General features: G+C 44.4%; 1 protein-coding gene across 1 annotated transcript in view; it reads left to right on the forward strand.

Moving 5' to 3' along the window:
• LOC111155592 (family with sequence similarity 171 member A1) overlaps positions 1 to 7350 on the forward strand; it is a 128681-nt gene extending 121331 nt beyond the window's left edge. The window contains exons 6-8 of the mRNA XM_022515843.1: positions 554 to 670; positions 3661 to 3775; positions 4391 to 7350. Coding sequence (XP_022371551.1) covers positions 554 to 670; positions 3661 to 3775; positions 4391 to 6092 — 1934 coding nt within the window. The 3' untranslated portion in view covers positions 6093 to 7350. The remainder of the gene's footprint in view (positions 1 to 553; positions 671 to 3660; positions 3776 to 4390) is intronic.
• Positions 7351 to 21250: the final 13900 nt, after the last annotated feature.

The raw sequence follows: 21250 nt of genomic DNA on the forward strand, positions 1-21250 counted from the left end.
AAATAAATAAATAAATCTTAAAAAATAAAATCAAAATACACACCTCTAAACCAGGTTTACTGGGTTAGAATTTGCAAAAATGAGACCAAGAATTCTCTGTATCTTTTTTTAAACTTTCATAAGTAATTCCAATGTCATCAGTGTGTAATTTTGGACAGGAAATTGGCTTATTTTCTTGAGAATGAAGAGTGTAAACAATGTTGCATTAGCCGTCCCCCCACCTTTTCTTTCCGCTTTCACCAGCCCTTGTCTTGCGACCTTTATTCTACTATACTCCAAAGTTTTCGGGTAGAATTATCTGTGTTTGCAAGCAAGGATGTTTGAGAAAGTGGTTGAAAGTAATATTTAATCAGAAAGGCAAGGAAAAAACTAAAGTTTCCATTTTCCCTGAAAGAAGCTGAAAAGAATCCACGAAAAGCTTGTGCCATCCCTAGATGACTTTTGGACGCTGTTGGCTACCAACATGACACTGTAACATGACTGGTGTGATATGTGTACGCCTGAAATAGGTGTTTAGCATGCATACAGCTGACGTTTTTTCTGCATCCCACAGGAACGTGGCTGAAGAGCGGTCTAGGCCTCGTGCACCAGGAAGGTAACCAGAGGACGTGGACGTACATCGCCCCTCAGCTGGGGTACTGGGTGGCTGCCATGTCTCCTCCCAACCCAGGTAACACGAAGCCAACACCCCCGATGGTGGGCAGTGATTTCTTTGAGGGTCCAGGCTAAGTATGCTTTTGGAAAATTACTTCAGCAGGGAGATCACATCCTACTCAGAAACGGTTGAGAAGGGCGCCTGGCTGGTTCAGTCGGTGGAGCCTGTAACTCTTGATCTCAAGATCGTGAGTTCGAGCCCCACGTTGGGTGGAGAGATGAGTTTTTAAAAATGGTTGAAAATCTGAAAATCAAATGACCAAATGAAGGTATTTTGTGGGAGTGGAGGAGTTCTGATTGTGACTTTCCCATCTAGGATAGGATAAGAATAATGCACAGAACATACTCCTGTCTCTTGTCTCTGTTTTACTCAAACAGCTGCCATAGGGAATTCCTAATCTAAAGCCCACAGGGGCGGTTCAGACCTCCTCCCTAATTCCAGAGACAGCTGTGGCCTGTAGTAAGAGAAATGTGGGGGCAGGGCACTCCTCAGAGCCGCTGGCAAACAGTCCCCATCAGAGCCTTCTGGGGGCAAAAGGCTTGATTTGACATTTCCTAAAGGCTTAAAAACAAACTAGTTGCTTTGTGTCTAGAACAATATTCATCTCCATTAAGCATATGTGAATTGATTCATATTTTTTAAAGCGTAACTAAAAAAAAAATTTTTTTTTACCTATATGCCCTAAGTTATCCCAGTGAATATTCTAGAATTGTTTCTTAAAATAGTCACGTTTGGAGAATTCTGTCCAGTGATGGCTTCTGATACTCAAAATGCCTTTAGAATCTGTATCACTTAGACCCCTTCCTTAGTGAGACGTGGCAGATCTTGAGGCTCAGAGGGTCCCTTTGATTTTTCTCAGACATATCTAAGAGTTCTGCACCACCAAGTCTGGTGAATAAAGTAGGCAATTGAGGTAGGTCAAAATGTGCTATGGTTGAATGCTGTCTCTTGTCATGAAGGACTCCAAAATATGTCAGCAGTGGAATGATCACCGGAATGAACACTCAGACTCCCAGAGTAACTGATTTGATGGGAGTGTTGAGACATCGGTCCCATGCACTTTCTGTTCCCATTCTAAGAACATGTACATTTCACATCCACTTTCAGAGTCTGTATTTCCCTTGCGACCATGTTCTTGGAGCAGTAGAGGTTGTGAGCCAAGTACAGAAATGCCCCGCTCTCCAAATTTGAAATATCTAGAATATGACTAAGAGGAAGGAAGGAAAGAAAAGAAACTCCTTAAGTACCCAAATAGAGGCCACAAAGCCCATGCGTTACAGTTAACTTTGGTTCGAGATAGATTTCCGACAACCGTGGCTCTCAGTTTTTCCATCACGCCACAGACTAATAGATCCTCTGTAAAGAGGGCAGAAAGAACCTCTTGCCGTAGGTCCACCAACCCTTCCTAGCAGCAAAGGAAGAGATAAGAATCTATAAAAAGCTTACAGAGCATAGCCCCTGGGGGCATTGAATGTAGAAATACATACATTAGTAACCTCACAGCTGTCCCTCTTATAAAAACAAATTACAGAGATGCTGTGCCTTCATGAGCCCAAAACCAACAAGAAAATAATTAGGGCTTTTTTTCTTTCATTGTCTAGTTAAGAAGGAAATGAAGTACGGCTGTAAATTTTCTAGAGATTTCCATTGGCAGAAGTTAAGATAATAACATTTTAAGTACTTAAAGGATTGAGCTTGAGTTATTTGGAAATGATTTTTATGTACCCCAGATTTCTTGGTGGCTCCCACCAAGGCATTGCCCATGTCTCTGGGGGTCGTGTCGGGGTAAAAAATTATTTCTCTGAACGACTAAGGCAGTGTATAGTTGTCAGTTATTTTTCCAACTTTTGTATATATGAACACCACTCACCCCATTGAAGTGAATTATGTTTTGGAGAGAATGGTGGTACCTTTTGGACTTAAGTAATGTCACTATTTCCAAAAACTAGTACACCTCCTTGGGCTTATCTAACTCTGAAGTGGTCTCCTTGCAAAGATTTTTGAAGAAATCTAACCCTTAAAATATCAAGAATCAGTAAGTAAATGGGTGTTTATGGTGCATAGTGATCATAACAGTGCCACTCAGACATAATGAAAAACTACATTCCTTCCTTCCCATCTATTAGCTCACTGCAGGGATGCCTGGACACCAGTGTGTCCCCAATATTATAATTTGGGGAGGTTTTCATTGTTGCTTTCAATCTGTTGTCAGTGCCATTAAGATGGATTCTTACTACTATTGAATTAAAGAGTAAGTTAAACTCCCTCTTGGGATTCTTTACAACATACATTAAGAAGAAAATAGTTTAATCTCTGCTACCTTGTCTGTAAGTTCCAAAGAGCTCTGTGGCCAAGGTCAGCTTAGCCATTTAGAAAAGGCAGTGTAGAGGAAGACTTTATTTTTTAAAACGGAAGACATTTTAGAAATACTTGACAACCCATAATCTGTGGATTTTTTTTTTTAAGTCATAGCCGATTTATGTCATACATTTCAACTGATTCATTTAGGCAAAGGGCCCTCCACACAGTAATAATTGTCCAGGGAAAGTGCAAATAAAATCTTATGATTTTTTTTTTTCTCCTGCAGTACAAAATCCCTGGATATTCAGGGATTTCTGAATCTCTCTGAGTTTAAGAGTCCCACTCATTATGTTATCATGCATCCTTTTTCTTTTACTGAAAGATCATGTCTTTAGAATACTGAGCGTGCTACCGAATGCGGCTGTCTTCCGGGCTATGGAGGGACCCTTGACACTGCATTTAGTATTTACGTATTCAGACTGCTCCCCGGACACAGCTGTTCCAGGGACAGTCGAGGTAGTCCCTTTCCATTGGGTGAATTTCTGGTGATCTGTAAGCCCATCACCTAAAGGGTGTTTGCATCTGGGCCCTGCTCCACGCCCCACCTGGGAAGAGGAAGCAAAAGAGACGCTCTCAGTTTAGTGTGTCCCTCTTCTCCTTTCAAGGTGTTCTCCAATCTAAAATGCCCTTTTCTGACCTTCTAGGTCCCGTTGTCACACAGGACATTACCACGTATCACACGGTGTTTCTTTTGGCCATTTTAGGAGGAATGGCTTTCATACTTTTGGTTTTGCTGTGTCTCCTTTTATATTATTGCAGGTAAAGTTTTACCTTTTTGGCAATCTCTTTTTTTAATATGGAATTTCTTGGGTGAGCATTAATATTGAGGTCTTTTTTTTTTTTTTTCTGAATCAAGGTCCTTTTTTTCTCATGAAAAAATATCTAAGAACTGAACATTTGTCCTTAAAGTTGTGAACAAATGAACATGATATGGGGGGCATGCTGTTTATAAGTTTGCTCAGAAAGGGAGTTTTGGGTTTTGGTTGTTTTTTTTTTAAGTTTGACAGTTGTCATGACTCGTTCAGAATATTCCTGAACACTGATTAAGAGATGGTATTCTCAAGGACAAAGCAGAACTAAAATTCTTATTTTGATGTCTCGGCTATTCCATTTGTGAGAATGTTTGTTGTCGACTCTTGGGGGACCATTTTTGAATGAATAACTTGGTTGAACATCTCAAAGCCTGCAGGTGAAATCTGCATCGTGTGCTGTTCTGAATCAAAATAAGGCCGAGGGTGTGGGATGAGAAGGCTTCTGGCGGGTGATTAGTTGTTATGTTTCTTCCTGTGGAAATGGAGACTTGGGATTTTGAGTGGAACTTTACTGCTCCAAGAATGTTTAACCTTTTGGTTTGGATTTTATCTTTGATCGCAGGCGGAAATGCTTGAAACCTCGTCAGCACCATAGAAAACTGCAACTTCCTGTAGCCCTGGAGAGTTCCAAAAGGGATCAGTCAACTTCCATGTCTCACATCAACTTGCTCTTCGCTCGTCGGGAGTCAGAATTCCCCGGTCCCCTCTCTGTCACCAGCCACGGCCGCCCAGACGCCCCAGGGCCCAAGGAGCTGATGAGCGGGGTCCATTTGGAAATGATGTCTTCCAACGGAGAAGTGGACATGCACACGCCCATGCTGAAGCTCTCCTACAGTACCTCACAGGAATTCAGCTCTCGGGAAGAGCTTCTCTCTCACAAGGAAGAGGATAAAAGCCAAATCTCTTTTGATAACCTGACACCAAGTGGGACGTTGGGAAAAGAGTACCACAAGTCTGTGGAGATTTTCCCCTTAAAGTCCAGGAAATCTCTGGAAAGAGAAGGCTGTGAGTCCCCTGGCAACAGCGAATATAGGAGGAGCTACAACGCCATGCTCTCCCAGCCTTTGTTTGAAAAGCAAGACAGAGACGGTCAGGCCTCTGGTAACCATATTCCCACAGGAAGCAAGCTCACCATTCAGGAACATATGTACCCCGCGCCTTCATCTCCCGAAAAGGAGCAGCTGCTGGACCGCAGGCCTACTGAGTGTATGATGTCGCGATCAGTAGACCACCTGGAGAGACCCACGTCCTTTCCGAGGCCAGGCCAGCTGATCTGCTGCAGTTCCGTGGACCAGGTCAATGACAGCGTTTACAGAAAGGTCTTACCTGCCTTGGTCATCCCGGCTCATTATATGAAACTCCCGGGGGACCATTCCTATGTGGGCCAGCCGCTGGTTGTTCCAGCTGACCAGCAGCTGGAGATCGAAAGACTGCAGGCTGAGCTCACCAGTCCCCATGCAGGGATCTTCCCGCACCCCTCCTCCCAGATCCCGGCGCAGCCCCTGTCGTGCCAGGCCATCTCCCAGCAGCACTTGCAGGACGCAGGCACCCGGGAGTGGACCCCCCAAGGTGCGTCCATGTCAGAGTCGCTCTCCATCCCGGCATCCCTGAACGATGCGGCCTTGGCTCAAATGAACAGTGAGGTCCAGCTCCTGACGGAAAAGGCGCTGATGGAACTCGGGGGTGGGAAGCCGCTCCCACACCCCCGGGCGTGGTTCGTCTCCCTGGACGGCAGGTCCAACGCGCACGTTAGGCATTCCTACATTGATCTCCAAAGAGCTGGAAGGAACGGAAGTAATGACGCCAGCTTGGATTCTGGCGTGGATATGAATGAACCAAAATCTGCCCGGAAGGGAAGAGGAGACCCCTTGTCTCTGGCGCAGAACCACCCGGCTGGCCAGGAGCATCCGCCGAAAGAGCCGAGGGCCACGGACAGCGCCTCCTACACGCAGCTCGTGTACCTGGACGACATGGACCAAAGCGGCAGCGAGTGCGGCACGACCGTCTGCACCCCCGAGGACAGTGCCCTGCGGTGCTTGCTGGACGGCTCTGGCCGGAGAAGCGGCGGCCAGCTGCCCAGCCTGCAGGAGGAGACGACAAAACGAACTTCGGACGTGCCCCCGGAGCCGCTAGCCAGCCCCGAACAGAGAAGATCTGCTCAGGAGGACGACGAAGAGGAAGATGAGGAGGACCAAGGAGAAGACAAGAAGAGCCCCTGGCAGAAACGAGAGGAGAGACCTCTGATGGCGTTTAACATTAAATGAGCGATCGCAGAGCCACCCGACCGTGGAGTATATAATACAGTTGCCAAAAATTCTTTCTTATGGAAGCGTTTCCCTGTCAGTGGAAGACGTAGGATGGCGGCGCCCATGGGAGTGGACTTCCGCTGCATCAGGGTTCACTGTGTCATTGTCAGAAGAGAATCAAAGGTATGACTCAGAATAAAGGATGGTGTTAACGGATGCCTCGCCTCCAGGGAGACGGCTGAACGTAGCGCCCGGGTGTCCCTCGGCGTCTGGGACACGGAGGAACCACAAGTGATGTTGCTAAGGTTCTGCTGATAACCTCAGTTCTCCCTCAGATTCTGGGAACGGATGAAACTCTTTTCACATTGCTTGAATCCATTTTATCACGATAATGCTCCTGTGAAGTTATTAATGAGAAATTAGCTTAGCACTTAGTGTCTCGAGGTATGCATTATCTCAAAGGAAAGCTATGCATTGCTGCTTCGTGCTCTTACTTTGCTTAGGTTTTTTGCGTTGGTTCGGTTTTGTTTCGGGTTTGCTTTAAAAACAAAAACAAAAGCAACGCAATTTGGTTGTAAAGATTTCCTTCGTTCGTTTTCATCTGTTCTGCTTCTCGGTGGTTTATCTCGGTGTCTCCTTCCGGGAACTCCCGAGTGTCACCTCTTAACATCCAAGCCTTTTAAATGAAATCGTACTGAAGTTTTTATCAGCTGAGAGCCCTTCAATTCTGGTCCCATTAACTCCAAGTGCCTTTTTTACAGTGACAACAACAGTCCCTCACCTTTCTTCTTCTTCTTCTTTTTTTTTTTTTCTTTCTTAACTCCTTTAATTGAACTGCCTGGATTTTATAAAGTTATTAAATGATAGCCCTTTTCTTTAAGCTGCATGCTGCCAGGTGCCCGTTTGTGCTCCAAATTCTCATTTCAACGCAGTGTTCTCTCTAGTTCCCATGTGTGACGTGGATTCTGTTGAGCTAAGGTAGACTAGAGGACACTTTAGAGATCCCCTTCCCTCCTCTATCCCTTCGGCCACTAGCCACCATTATGGTTTCATTGGCTGTCTGTATATACGGTTATGTATCAACTCGGGAATCCTATGGGCTGATCTTGCTCACCCAGACATGGAGTATGGACTGAGCAAGTGAATGTGACTTTTACAGAAATCGTATGTACTATCCGAAAGTGCCAGAATGACTCTTCTGTGCATTCTTCTTACAGAGCTGCTTGGTTATCCAAAAATGAAAATTCAAAATAAATGCTGAAGAAAAAAAAAAAACTATCCTGTCATCCTTTTCATTCATTCTGAGCCATTATTTGTTGTCTTGGAGTTGCTCTTAAGAATTGGCTCTTGGGGGGCGCCTGGGTGGCTCAGTGGGTTAAAACCTCTGCCTTCGGCTCAGGTCATGGTCTCAGGGTCCTGGGATCGAGCCCCACATCGGGCTCTCTGCTCAGTGGGGAGCCTGCTTCCTCCTCTCTCTCTCTCTGCCTCTCTGCCTACTTGTGATCTCTGTCAAAAAAAAAAAAAAAGAATTGGCTCTTGGGCACCTGGGTGAAACATTTGCCTTTGGCTCAGGTCATGATCCCAGTGTCTCGGCATCGAGCCCAACAAGGGGCTCCCTGCTCAGCGGGGAGCCTGCTTCTCCCTCTGCCCCTGCTTGTTCTTTCTCTCTCTCTCAAATAAATAAAATCTTTTTTTAAAAAAGAATTTCCTCTTCATTCCCCAGTAGTCTGAAATTCTGGTTGTTGAACTTCTATTCAGAGACTCCAGAGTGGACATGGCAATTAAAATCTACCTTTTTTGTTTAGTTTCATTCAAGAACACAAGGTAACATTTTGTTGTGTTTCAGATAGGGAGAAATGTCTACACTTTACCAGAACACTGATGTGTTTTATTGTGTTCAATATTGATCCACTTGGAATAGCTTCAAAAGATTTCATTACAATGACCAGAACCATCCCAGATGGGTGAACTATTAGAATCATTCATGGAGACATCAGAGCATAGAACACATTAAACTAAGCTCTGTTTACAGTAACAGCTTCATTACAAAATCTTTATGTGTGAATTCTGTGTGGAGAGAAAACTAATCCAAGTTGATTTTTATCACTTTGATTCTCAAAGGTTGATGTATTTTACTTTTTAGGGGGAAAACATTTGAGATTCCCTGACGGTGCTGGGTCATCTGAATGGATGGGAGTCTGTGGTTTAACAAGTGGGGACTGTTTGGGGTTGAACATTCTCACCAATATTTGCAGACTTCACTCATAAAGACTACTTGTCAGTTGCCTTCCAAAGAAAAAGTAAGTGGCTTCTCCAAGAATACCGAGGGCCAGACATCGATGATTGGGAAAATGCCGGGAGACTCTGAGGTCTTTCCAGCCCTGGCGAAGGTTGGTACCAGTGCTTATCAAAGCATCAGTTTCCAGAAAAGGAATCATTTACAACGCAGTTACCTGTGAAAAGTAGGTAACGTGTTACCTGTGAGAACTGATTATGGGAGATTTGGTGGGATGTTTGGAGGGAGAGGGGTTTTTCTGACCCCTCCTCATTCGGTAGGACATAGCTGGTTTGGCCACAGTTATGAAAAGTATGGAGCAGCCAACTGTGGTCATGAGACATCGTGTGCCCAGGAAGGCGAGGCAGTGGGTTTGCCGGAAGAAAATCAGTTCTGCCAAAGATAAAGCTTAACTTGTCTTTTGTTCAAAAAGAGGATCAGAGGATTATGTGTTTGCTCAGGGTGCCAACACCGATCACCAGACTAGAGCTGTCTAGATGGAGCACTGTGACTGCGGACTTCAAACAGTTCGTTTATTTTCTTTCTAGCCTGTTAAAGGTAAAATACGTCTCATTATTACAAATCAATTATGTTGTTGGAAGAACGAAAGCCATCAAAGGTATCTTGCTCTGCCATCTAGTGGTGAGGTTTCACCGGCCTGTTACAGAGATGAGACAGACACCTGCTGGCTGTCCAGGCCAGCTCCAGAAACACGGCGCGGGTATGCGCATGGGGATGGCTCCCACACTGGTTCTGTCCTCCAGACAAGGTGAGCAAAGAGATGGGGCAGACGGTTGCTGAGTCATTACCCTAAAAACCATATATCGGAAGCCATCATGCATTTAATTCTTAAAATCTTGTGAGGGAGTTATGTTCATTCTTTGCTTTAGCTCCAAATAAATGGGGACTTGGGGATTAAGTATTTGAGGCCACTCGTCTAGAATCAGTGGGACGTTGCATAAACCACCAGCTCTCTGGAAATGAATGCATTTAAAGTCATAAATATTCCTGATAAACGATGTATAGGACATGACTTGTAGATCATAAAACACATAATTGTCAATTCCATTTGACTCTTGATTTCCATAGAATGCTTTCATTGATTTTTATCGTAGCCGGCCTGTTGCAACTGACAAAAGGATGTAGTTCTGACATGCACATCTCTTGATTTTTTTTTTTTTTTTTACATTAATGATTAACACGGAACTGAACTGAGGAAGACACATGTTGGAACTTCAGTCACTGAGTGACTTCTGTGTTGAAGCAGATAAAAGTGTTCGACTACTGGAAGAGTATTTACTCAATTTTTGTGCTGTTCTCAATATAATGGTTCCAGACATGGTAACATTACAAGTTTAATCTGCATTATTTTTTTAAAGATTTTATTTATTTATTTGACAGAGATCACAAGTAGGCAGAGAGGCAGGCAGAGAGAGAGGAAGGGAAGCAGGCTCTCTGCTGAGCAGAGAGCCCGATGTGGGGCTCGATCCCAGGACCCTGAGATTATGACCTGAGCCAAAGGCAGAGGCTTTAACCCACTGAGCCACCCAGGCACCCCTTTAATCTGCATTATTAACATTTTCTCCGTCTCGTTCTTAAATTCAGACAATCAGCAGGTCAAGCCTCTTTTTGGAGCATTTGCCAGTTTCCATGGTGTAAATGCTCCCACGTGGCCAATTTCAGACAATAGAGTGATGTCATTGCACAAAGTTGGGAAGAAATGCACAGTAGCACGGCATTATATTTCCACCAAAAGGATACAATAAAGGGAAATAACCCCAAGAGCATAATCACATGTACAGCTGATCTTCATCATTTGGGGAGTCCATATTTGCAAACCTGCCCACTTAACTAAAACTTATTTGTAACCCCAAAATCAAGCCTTGAAGTGCTCTTGAGGTCACTCACAGACATGCAGAGCGATAAGTTTGAGAAGACATGTATTAGATAAGTGTTGTTCATGTGTGAGTCATAGGGCTGTTGGCTGTGAGTTCAACATTAATGTATCAACAATATGTATTACGTAAGATGTATCCAGAGAGAAACATACATCAAACAAGATGATGTTTTGATCGCGGATGAAATGTGACCAGGGACTCTCGGAATCCCAACTCTGAATTTCCCCTGATTACAGCGGTTCTAACATTGTACTCACAAATTCAGGGTTCAGGGTAACTTCACAGAACATGACTACCACTAATTAGGGAGTGGACATGATGCGCTTTAAGTAATTAGTAACCTTGTTTTTTATATCATTTTAATTAAGTTGTTTTATGTTTTTTAATTAAATTATTTGTAAATTGAGTATAGTTTTTAAGAATGGCTTTGTCTGAGGATGCCTAGGTGGGTCAGTGGGTTAGGCGTCTGTGTTCAGCTAAGGTCATGATCCCGGGGTTCTAGGATCAAGTCCCATGTCAGGATTTTTGCTTGGCAGGGAGGGTGCTTCTCCCTTTGCCTGCTGCTCCCCCGTTTGTGCTCACTCTCTCTCTGACAAATAAATAAAATCTTAAAAAAAAAAAAAAAGAATGTCTTTGTCTAACAACTGGCTTGCAAAATTCTTGACATTTCAAGTCCTCTCTGTACCCCAGCATGCCACTAGCTAGAAGGTGGCAGCATATGAACAAAGTCTTTCTGACTCCGTCACCTGGTCTCTTGCTTTTTCAAAGCTCACATGGAAATCCCTACTTAGGACAAAACAAAACAAAACAAAACAAAAACTAGGTGCAATTGCTTTCCAGGCTTTAGTCTAACTTAGCGTAAGATGAGTGGCCTTCGCTGGGAAAAAGACCACATTCTTTGTCCAGGGGTCGGTCCCTGCAGGACTTGGAAGGAATTTATGAAAGAGGGTGCCCTAAACCATCCCAGGAGAGACACAACACCATTTAAATAACAGAGACCCTGTGCCTTTGAAACCTTATTTAGTATAAACTAGCCTAGATAGATGCTAAAACCGTGAGGCAAAGCATCCAAAATATACACCAGAACCAGAAAGGAAATAGACCACAAAACTGATAAACTTTAGGGGCGCCTGGGTGGCTCAGTGGGTTAAAGCCTCTGCCTTTGGCTCAGGTCATGATCTCTCTCTCTCTGTCAAATAAATAAATAAAGTCTTTAAAATAAACTGATAAACTTTATATGATTTCTTGTGTTTATCCCTTTTATTCTTTTTAAAGATTTATTTATTTGAGAGAGAGAGAGAGCGGGGGGGGGGGTAGAGGGAAAGGGAGAGCTCTATCCCAGACAGACTCCATGAGGAGCATGGAGCCTGACGCAACACAGGGCTCCATCTCAGGACCCTGAGATCATGACCTGAGCTGAAATCAAAAGTTGGACACTTAACTAACTGAGCCACCCAGGACCAGGGGATTAAAAATGAGTATAGCTGTAAATACAAATGTGTGGTAAGTTTTCAACTAATTCAAAATTGTGTGATTTCTTTTGTCTTTATTATTTTTTTGAGGTATAACTGACCTAGAACATTATATTAGGTGCATAGCGTGACTCAGTATTTGTATCTATTGTGAAGTGATCATGACATTAATCTAGTTAATAGCTATCACCACACATAGTTACAGAATATCTTTTCTTGTGATGAGAACTTTACAGATCTACTGTCTTAGCGGCTCAGATACATGGTACAGTATTAGCTGTCCTCTCCATGCTGTCCATGACATCGCCAGGATGTACTTAATTGTTCACTGGAAGTTTGTGCCTTTTCCGTGATTTCTTGTTGGCTGTTTTGAATAGTTAAAGCAATTGCAGTTATGTTTTGGGGCCCTTATGACAACCCTCGACATCATGGAGAACCTGTTGAAGTAGGCATGATGGTTTTCAGGATTCATGAAATCAGAGGAGAAGTGAGCAGTGGAGAAGACAGAGCCGTGGACATAACAGACGTGGGCGAGATCCAGCTAAATTTTTCAGGTGAAGCAGAAATCGCAAGCCTTCCCCCACCCCACCCCTGAAAACTGTGTTTCCGAAGCTATGGATATAAATACCAAAATCCGTGGTTAATGTTTTTGCCATTCTTTACAGTGATGGAGACTTGTTTGACGTTAGTGTTTTGGTACCTGCTAGCTGCCTAATAATTCCTCTAAGACCTTTTCCACTTCAGCAGGATCATCAGGAATGAGAGCACCGGGGCTTGTGGAACATGAAAAATCCTTGATAATCTCACAGGGGAGGAAATGGAGCCCAGAGGGGTGAGATGACTGCTCCACGCAGTGAGTGACCATGTGGTGTGTCTCCGTTCATCCGCGTTGCTATCACAAAACTCCGTAGACTGGGGGTCTTATAAACAGCAATTACTTATTTCTCACAGTTTGGAGGCTGGAAGTCTGCGATCAGGGCCCAGCAGGGTCAGATGAGGGCCCTTTTCCTGGTTCACAGCTCACACCTTCTCATGTGTTCACGTTGTGAAAGGGGGCAGGGAGCTCTGTGGGGCCCTTGTTACAAAGTCACTAACCCGATTCACGAGGGCTCTACTCTCATTACCTAAGCACCTTGCAAGGCTCCACTGTGATGCCATCACTTGGGACACAAGGGTTCCAACATAGGAATCTGCGCAGGGACACAAACGCTCGGGCCAGAGCACAGGACGGGCACCCATCTCCAGGTCCCTGGCCCCATGTGCCTCTACCTCCTCCACCAATTCTCGGTCCCCTGCTCTTTCTGGCCAGCTCTTCCACACTCCCCATCCACTGTTCACATTCTGTGCACAATATATATTTAATTCTCAGGGTAGAAGGCATTGCAAGCCATGCCAATTATTAAAATTTTTTAGGGCTGTGGGAAAAACCCTGACTTGGACTCAAAGCACCTGGGCATCAAACCTGACTCTGAGACCAGATAGGAGACTGACTTCTATGGCTGTAGGAGGGGGGCAGTGTCATCTGCTCTGCTTACCTCTGTGGGTAGGTTGTATCCAAGTGAGATAATAGGGACGCCTGGGTGGCACAGTTGGTTAAGCGTCTGCCTTTGGCTCAGGTCATGATCCCACAGTCCTGGGATCAAGTCCCACATTGAGCCCCTTGCTCAGCAGGGAGCCTGCTTCTCCCTCTGCCTGCTGCTACCCCTGCTTGTGTGTGCTCTCTCTCTGACAAATAAAGTCATTTTCAAAAGCAACAATAAATATTAAATTTCATTGTAAACTGTAAATTGTGGCAAGACAGAAGGTGTTACTCCTTTTTTTTTTTTTTTAAGTGGAATGCGGGGCTTGAACTCATGACCCTGAGATCAAGACCTGAGCTACGATCAAGAGTTGGCTGCTTTACCGACTGAGCCACCCAACCACCCCAAAAGTTATTACTCCTCTTAACAGTTTCTGATTCCCTAATCCTCTTGCTACCATGTAACAATGATCATTTTTTGTTATACCAGCCGCTTCTCAGCTGCTTAGGAAGATGGTAGGCAAAACAGAGGTCTCTTCTGTCCCATGCTGACCACTTTCTGCAAGGTTTGGCTGAGCGACCTCTCCTTTCGTGCAAGTAGAATGATTTACCAGTTGTCTGATATTAACCAGGGGCCTCAATGAAGATGCCACCTCCTTATATATTGCTCTAGAAATACATATGAGCACACTGCTTACAAGGCAGTAGGGTTGAGATAGATGCCCAATGACTATAATTTATTTGCTACCAGCCACAAAGATAAATTCCCTTGAAATACATGACAACAGCCTTTCTGTTCCTTAGTGAAGTGGCTGTTGTAGGACAATCATATGCTTGTAACTTCAGAACACTGGTACTTGAATCCAGAGGCAAATTATTGTCACCTACAAGCAGGAGAAACTGACATAGCCAGGCCCCACCCCAGACCCATCAGACTCAGAACTTCCTCAGGTAAAACCTGGTACTAGTGTTGCTTTAAACACACTTCCCCCAGCTGATGCTGGCAACCTAGGCTTGTAAATCACTGCTTTGGCAATTCTGAAGATACTTCCCAGTTTGACGCAGCTTCTGTTAGTTACCGGGGAATGATGGATTTCCCCTTCATTTCAAGGGTAGATTAGCCGTCAGTCCCTAGATTTGCAGCTGGGGTGGGCAGACATGTCCCATAACAGCCCCCACGCTGAGTGGCAGGTGCTCAACATATGTGGCCAGGGCCCTGCTCTGCAGTGTGCACATTGACTGCTTGTTGAACCCCAGATGTTGACTGACCCTGGGTTTGTCCTCTATCCTGTTCCCATACTACACGTTGTCCTTGTGATCAGACCCACGGCCATCTCACAGCACTGCCTGTGAAGGATCCCCACTACTGTATCTGCAGCCCAGACCTGCTGTTCAGATTTAGCCCAACTACTGGTTGGGCATCTCCATCCAGATGACCCTCAAGCATGTCAGACTCCGCTTGTCCCGTGATGGAGTCATCATGTATACCCCGTGAACTTCCCTGCCGATGTGCCTCAAAACAGCCCTGTTCTAGTTTCCTCCGTCTCTGCTACCCCAGTAGAGAGCTTCCCTGTATAGCTCCCCTAGCCAGAAACCTCAGGGTCAACCCCACCACCCAAATTCAGGCACCAAGTCCTATCAATCCCACCTGCTACCAGAAACAATGTGACTATTTCCTGTTGCCAACTGGCTTTCTGAGCAAAATTTAGGGGCATCCTAGGTATAAGGATGAGTGGAATCATTCCTTGGAAGACAGATAGTGAATTACAACAGAGAGATTTACAGGTTGATCTCCCCTAAGCCATTTGTTTGCTATTCATTTATCTTCATTTACGTGTGTTGTAATACTTAGTGACCTTCTTCCCCTTCTCCACCCAGAGAGGGTTTGTTTCTGTTAAGAAGTTAGTTTCAGGCAATAGATCCTATAAAGCACCAAAATGTATAATTTGGGCGTTCCTCTCCAATAGTATGGATCCCCCTTTAAAGATTTATTTATTTATTTTTAGAGAGAGTAGGGGAGGACCAGAGGGAGAGAGAGAATCCCAAGCAGACTCCCCACTGAGTGCGGAGTCAGAAGCCGGGCTCGATCCCATAATCCAAAGATCATGACCCGAGCCAAAATCAAGAGCCGGATGCCCAACTCACTGAGCCACCGACGTGCCCCCCCATCCCCTTTATATGTGCAATGTGACACGTGCCCTACTGCGTTGCGGTGAAATGGGGCAGAGGGTAAAGATCTTTTTTAAGTAAGCAGTCCGTCTGCCTCTGATTCGGTAACCTTGTTTCTACTGTCAGGATAAAATAAATGTATCTATAAAGACTTATCAAATGCTAAGTATCTCCCAGACCTGATCTTGTGGTTGCAAATGACAGAACCCAAACTCAAACTAGCACAAATTAAATGAGGCACTTCATCATTAAAGGACCTTTGGGAGACAGATGACAAAGGGGTAATATTGTGATTTAAAGCAAGAAATAAATATTTGGTCTTTGTCCTTCTTCCTGGTGGCACCCCTTGGTATTTCTTTAGTGATAAGAGTGATAAAGGTGTCTTGTTATTGATAACAGATCCTCCCAGCCACACCTGAATGTGTCCTGAGGTGACCTTTAAGCAGTGCCTAAGGATGTGCCTGGTTTCCAGGAAAACCAGCCATGTGACTCCAGGATAGGAAATCTCAGTCCTACCCCCTTGACCTCAGGCGAAGGGAGAGGGGCTGGAAATTGGATCGTTCGCAGGTAGTCAATGATTTAATCAATCCTGCCTGTGTAATGAAGCCTCCATAAAAACCCAAAGGGATGGGGTTCAAAGAGCTTCTGGATAAGGGAACACATGGAGATTTGGGGAGAGCCATGCGCTTGGAGAGCATGAAAGTTCTGCACCCTTCCCCTCCTCCATTCCTGGCACTCCACATCTCTTCCATCTGGCTTTTCTGAGTTATATCCTTTTATATGAACCAGTGATCTAGTTAAGTAAAATGTTCCTCTGAGATCTATAAACCACTCTAGCAAATTCATGGAACGTCAGGTGGCGTCACAGAAACCTCTAATTTACAGCCCTTGGATCGGCAGCCCAGGGTACAATCTGGACCTATGATTGGCGTCTGATGTGGGGGCCTGGGGAGGGTGGGGGCGGTCATGTGGGACTGAGCCCTTCCCCTGTGGGATCTGACGCTGTCTCCAGATAGGTAGTGTCAAAACTGAGTTCACCTGTAGGACCCCGAGCTGGTGCTGGAGAATTTCTTGGTGGTAATGGAAAACCCACACATATCAGAATCAGTGTCAGAATTGTATATGGGAACCAAATCACAGAGGACAAGGAGTAATAATAAGGGCTTCGTGTTTATATACTATTTTCACAATGCATTATCTTTTTTGACTCTCACAACTAACTCCCCTGTCCTATAGCTAGAGCAGGTGATATTAATCCTCTTTTGTATCCAAAGATACTGAAATTAAGTGTGTTGCCCAAACAGGGGTAAAGAAAGACCCAGGATTTGAACAGAAACCCAGAGGCTTTGCCCAGAAGCCCGGTATTCTCCCCATGGCACCCAGCTGCCTCACAGAGATTAACTCCAGGGATAATAACAGCACTAACACTGAGTCCTTCCTGTGTTTTCAGCAGGTTCCAAGGCCCCTTCTGTGGATCAGCTCACTTAATCCTAACCACCATAGCCTGTGAGATCCGTTTCACAGGCAAGGAAACTAGAGAAGCAGAGTCACTTGCCTTATGGACCTATGCTCTCTGACATTCTGTGATGCTTATGGAAAAGGGTTACTTTCTTATGGAAAGCTAAGCATTACGTTTCCCAGCATGCTAACAGTTTGATACAGAATTAAAACAACTGTAATTTCTTTCAAGGAGCATGGTGGTGGTTATTGATCTCCTAAGTGATCCTGTGTACTCCTTAGAAAGATAACTTGATCCCTACTCCCCAAACTGGGAAATTCTGGAGTCCTGTGATAACAGTCACTCCTTCAAGGTGAGGCAAGGTAGGAAAGTCGGTGATGCAAGATCAAGTGCCCTGTGGTGGAAAATTTCATGTCTGATATCAGAAGACACACAAAAGGGACAGAGGATGATGAATATATATTAAAAAAAAAAAAAAACAAAAAAACTTGGAATTAGAGAATAGCTCAAATTGCATTAGAAATCAGTTACCTTTTTCCTTATAAGAGGCCAGAAAAGTAGATTTTCCTTTTCTTGGGTGAGAGAGGCTGAGTATACACTGTTCTAGGGGAGGGGGTCGGCCTTTTTCTGGGGTGGAGGGTGAAAGAAAGCCGGAGAGGGCCATCTTCAGAGGAGCATCACAGAGAGGAGAGGATTCTTGGCCGGAGACACTCGCAGAGTCTCATGTGAAAGATGGTTGTTTTTTAAGAGTCTGTAATTCTGTAATACTGAAGCTAGCTCCTTTTGAATTGGTATTGGAATGAGAGAATATCAACCAATAAGTAGGTGAGGGTGTCATCATGAACGGCAATAAAACACTTTTTGTTTGTTTTTGAGAGAGAGAGAATGTGCCCACGAGCAAGTGGGAGAGGTAGAGGCAGAGGGAGAGACAGAGTCTTAATCAGGCTCCATGCCCAGTGCAGAGCCCAACCCAGGGCTGATCCCAAGAACCTGAGATCATGACTAGAGCGGAAAGCAGACACTTAGCCGGCTGGGCCAACCAGACACCTCTGCAGTGGGATGCTTTATGTAAGCATCTGCTATTCCTTTAATGTGATGAGAGCTATGGAGTATTCTTTTTTTTTTTTAAGATTTTATTTATTCATTTGACAGAGAGAGACACAGCGAGAGAGGGAACACAAGCAGGGGGAGTGGGAGAGGGAGAAACAGGCTCCCCAGTGAGCAGGGAGCCCGATGCGGGGCTCGATCCCAGGACCCTGGAATCATGACCTGAGCTGAGTCTTAACAACTGAGCCACCCAGGTGCCCCTATTCTGTATTCTTAATAGAGTAGAAGGAATGACAATAGCTCTCACCACATTAAAGGATTTTAAGAATACAACATACCGTTTAAACTTAACTTTTCCACTGGGTCAGTAGAATAACACTTGGACCGTCAGGAAAACCTTATGGTGGAAAAAGGCACGTGTACTTGCTGAGACACACACACGACATCAGCTATGGGCTATCCAGCTAGAATCTTCACACACCGAAGGTGAGCATCAGGAGGGAAAGAGGAAACGTAATGGCTTCTCAGAACAGAAACCCCATCTTTCATTTTGCATCCTGAGATCTGGGTGCTGTGTATGAGTGTGGGTGAGAATGTAAAGGAGAAGAGAAGCAGTGTCTATAAGATCTGAAAAGAAACACTAGCTGACAGGAGAGTTTATTTAAAAATTAGAAAAACGATGTTACTAGGGACGCCTAGGTGGCTCGGTCAGCCAAGCATTTGCTTTCGGCTCAGGCCATGATCCCGGAGACCCAGGCTCCACATCGGGCTCGCTGCTCTGCAGGGTATCTGCTTCTCCCTCTCCCTCTGTCCCCGCTTGCTCTCGCTCTCTCTCTCTCAAATAAATAAATAAAGTCTTTTCAAAAGAACAATGTTACTAAACCATGTGGTGACTTTTGGTGTTTCCTCTCTTTATAAAACAAGTTACTGGCAGGTGGAAAGATGTTTGCTAAGTTTTCTCAATATCCTTTTTCCTTTACATTCTTACACATAATACCCAAGGACATTTCTTCTCGTGTGTGTTTTCTCTGCCTCTCAGGTATTTTCTATGCCTAATAACTCTTCTCTGGAGGGGCGCCTGGGTGGCTTAGTGGGTTAAAGCCTCTGCCTTTGGCTCAGGTCATGATCCCAGGGTCCTGGGATTGAGCCCTCTATCGGGCTCTCTGCTCTGCAGGGAGCCTGCTTCCTCCCTCTCTCTCTCTCTGCCTGCCTCTCTGCCTACTTGTGATCTCTGTTTGTCAAATAAATAAATAAATAAATAAATAAATAAATAAATAAATAAAATCTTAAAAAAAAAAAAAAAAACTCTTCTCTGGAAATGATGCCCAATAGACGGGCTGGAACCCAACGCCCTCCCTCTAGGATGGGAGTATAGTGATTGGTCCTCATCCAGAGTGACTGATCCAGATAGGGGCCAATCAGAATTTTTGAACCTTTTTTTAAACTAGAACTCCAAAAGGTGCGGCTAGTGGTAGAGCTACACATATGAATCCTGGAAATTGTTAATGGCCCTATTCCTCTAACTATCTGAGTCACCCCACTAACTTCACAAGGAAGTACCCCGTGTTGCCTAAGGCAGCCAGGCCACAATCAGATCACAGGAACTTGACCCGGAGGGATAGACTGAGAGAAGAACCTTGGCAACGTCGGGGACTCCCGTCCTAGTTGCTTTCAAGGTTCAACTGGAATCACTTCCATTCCTTTAAACTTATTATCCGTCCCCTTCCTTCCATTATTTAAAATATCCCACTGCTCTTCCAATAAATTCCCCTTTGTTTTCAGCTAGCTTAAATTTGTCTGTCGCAAGTATCTAACGGAGCCTGGAAATAAAACATCCTACTAGCCAGACGTAATGAAACGCAAGTCTTGCTGGTTAAAAACCTATGTGTGATTTTTTTTTTTTTTTCAGGTCCAACCAAAGGCATTTACAAAGTTTCGCCTCATGGGTCCCTCGGGGAAAGCCGCCTTCCCACAAAAGACTTGCTGCCAGCTCAGTGCCCCTACAATCTGTTGCAGCCAGGACTCGGCGCCCCGCCCCTGGTCCCAGCAGCATGGCAGGCGCCTGTGGTTCAGGCCCCCTCTGCAGTGGGATGACCCCTCTCTTGACCCTCAGCTGGCACTCTCCCACGGGGGGAGGAGAACTGGGGGAGTGGGCGCCGTCTCTTATGTAAGCTCTTGCTTATATGACCACAGTAAATGTAAAGACTTGACTGCTACCATCACTTTGGCAAATACACTACAACTTAGATATTAGAAAACATGCTTGTGCTTGAAGAGCTCAATAAGCTGGAATATATACTTCTGGAATTTTTTAACCTGGCTTCTATGAAAGTATAGTTGACACTTGAACAGCATAGGCTAGGGACACTGACCTCCAGACACTGGAAAATCTGCATTTAGTTTTTGACTCCGGTACAACTGAACTACTAATAGCCTACCGTTGACCTAAAGCCTTACCAGTAAGATAAACAGTTGGCTAACACATATGTTATATGTTATATGTGTTATATGCTATATCCTTACAATAAAGTTAGCTATAGAAAAAATAATAATGAAGAGAAAATACATTTACAGTCCTGGGTTTATTAAAAAAAAAAAATGTCCTGGGTCCATATAAGTGGACTCACGCAGTTCAAACCCATGTTGCCCAAGGGTCAACCATATATGAAAATTCTCATTATAAAATCCTAGATAACTCACACTACCCAATCATTAGACTCATAAGTCACCATGATGGGAACTATAAGTTGCCATGACAAAACAACAAATTCTCATTTTGTTGCATTTTAGATGTTCTTCATTCTTTTAATGAGAACTACAGTGTTCTGAATTCTCCCCGCCTCTGTGTTCTAGAATCTTCCCATGAGAGATACGAAGGTATGTAAGAATCATGACTTTTGTGAATGGTAATCAAAATCATTCTGTTGGCACAATCTCTGATCTTGAGGGAGTAAGAGCAAAGATTGTTGTCAGAGCTGAGATTCAGAAGTTGTCTGGCAAAGAATGGATTTTTAAATAGACTTATCTTTTAAATCCCATTTTTGCGTTGATATAATTGTTCTTAATTCATTTAAAAAATCTTCTCTACCCCCCCCCCTTTTTTTTTTCTTGACTAACTCTGTGTCTTTCTTTTAAGTGCTCCATCAAACCTTCCACCACCTAGGCAGGCACAAGGACAAATCCACTTGTCATTGACTTCATGATTGCGTGTTGTCTTAACACACACCCATTCTATAAGCTCAGAGCACATAAAATAAACATACACCCCAACTTACCTGACTGAGGCTCCTATGTCACATGTCAACTTCGGAATAAATGCCCCTTCTGCTGCAACAAG

The sequence above is a fragment of the Enhydra lutris genome, unplaced genomic scaffold (genome assembly GCF_002288905.1).
Source record: "Enhydra lutris kenyoni isolate GAN:26980312 unplaced genomic scaffold, ASM228890v2 scaffoldscaffold42, whole genome shotgun sequence".
Classification (NCBI taxonomy): domain Eukaryota; kingdom Metazoa; phylum Chordata; class Mammalia; order Carnivora; family Mustelidae; genus Enhydra; species Enhydra lutris.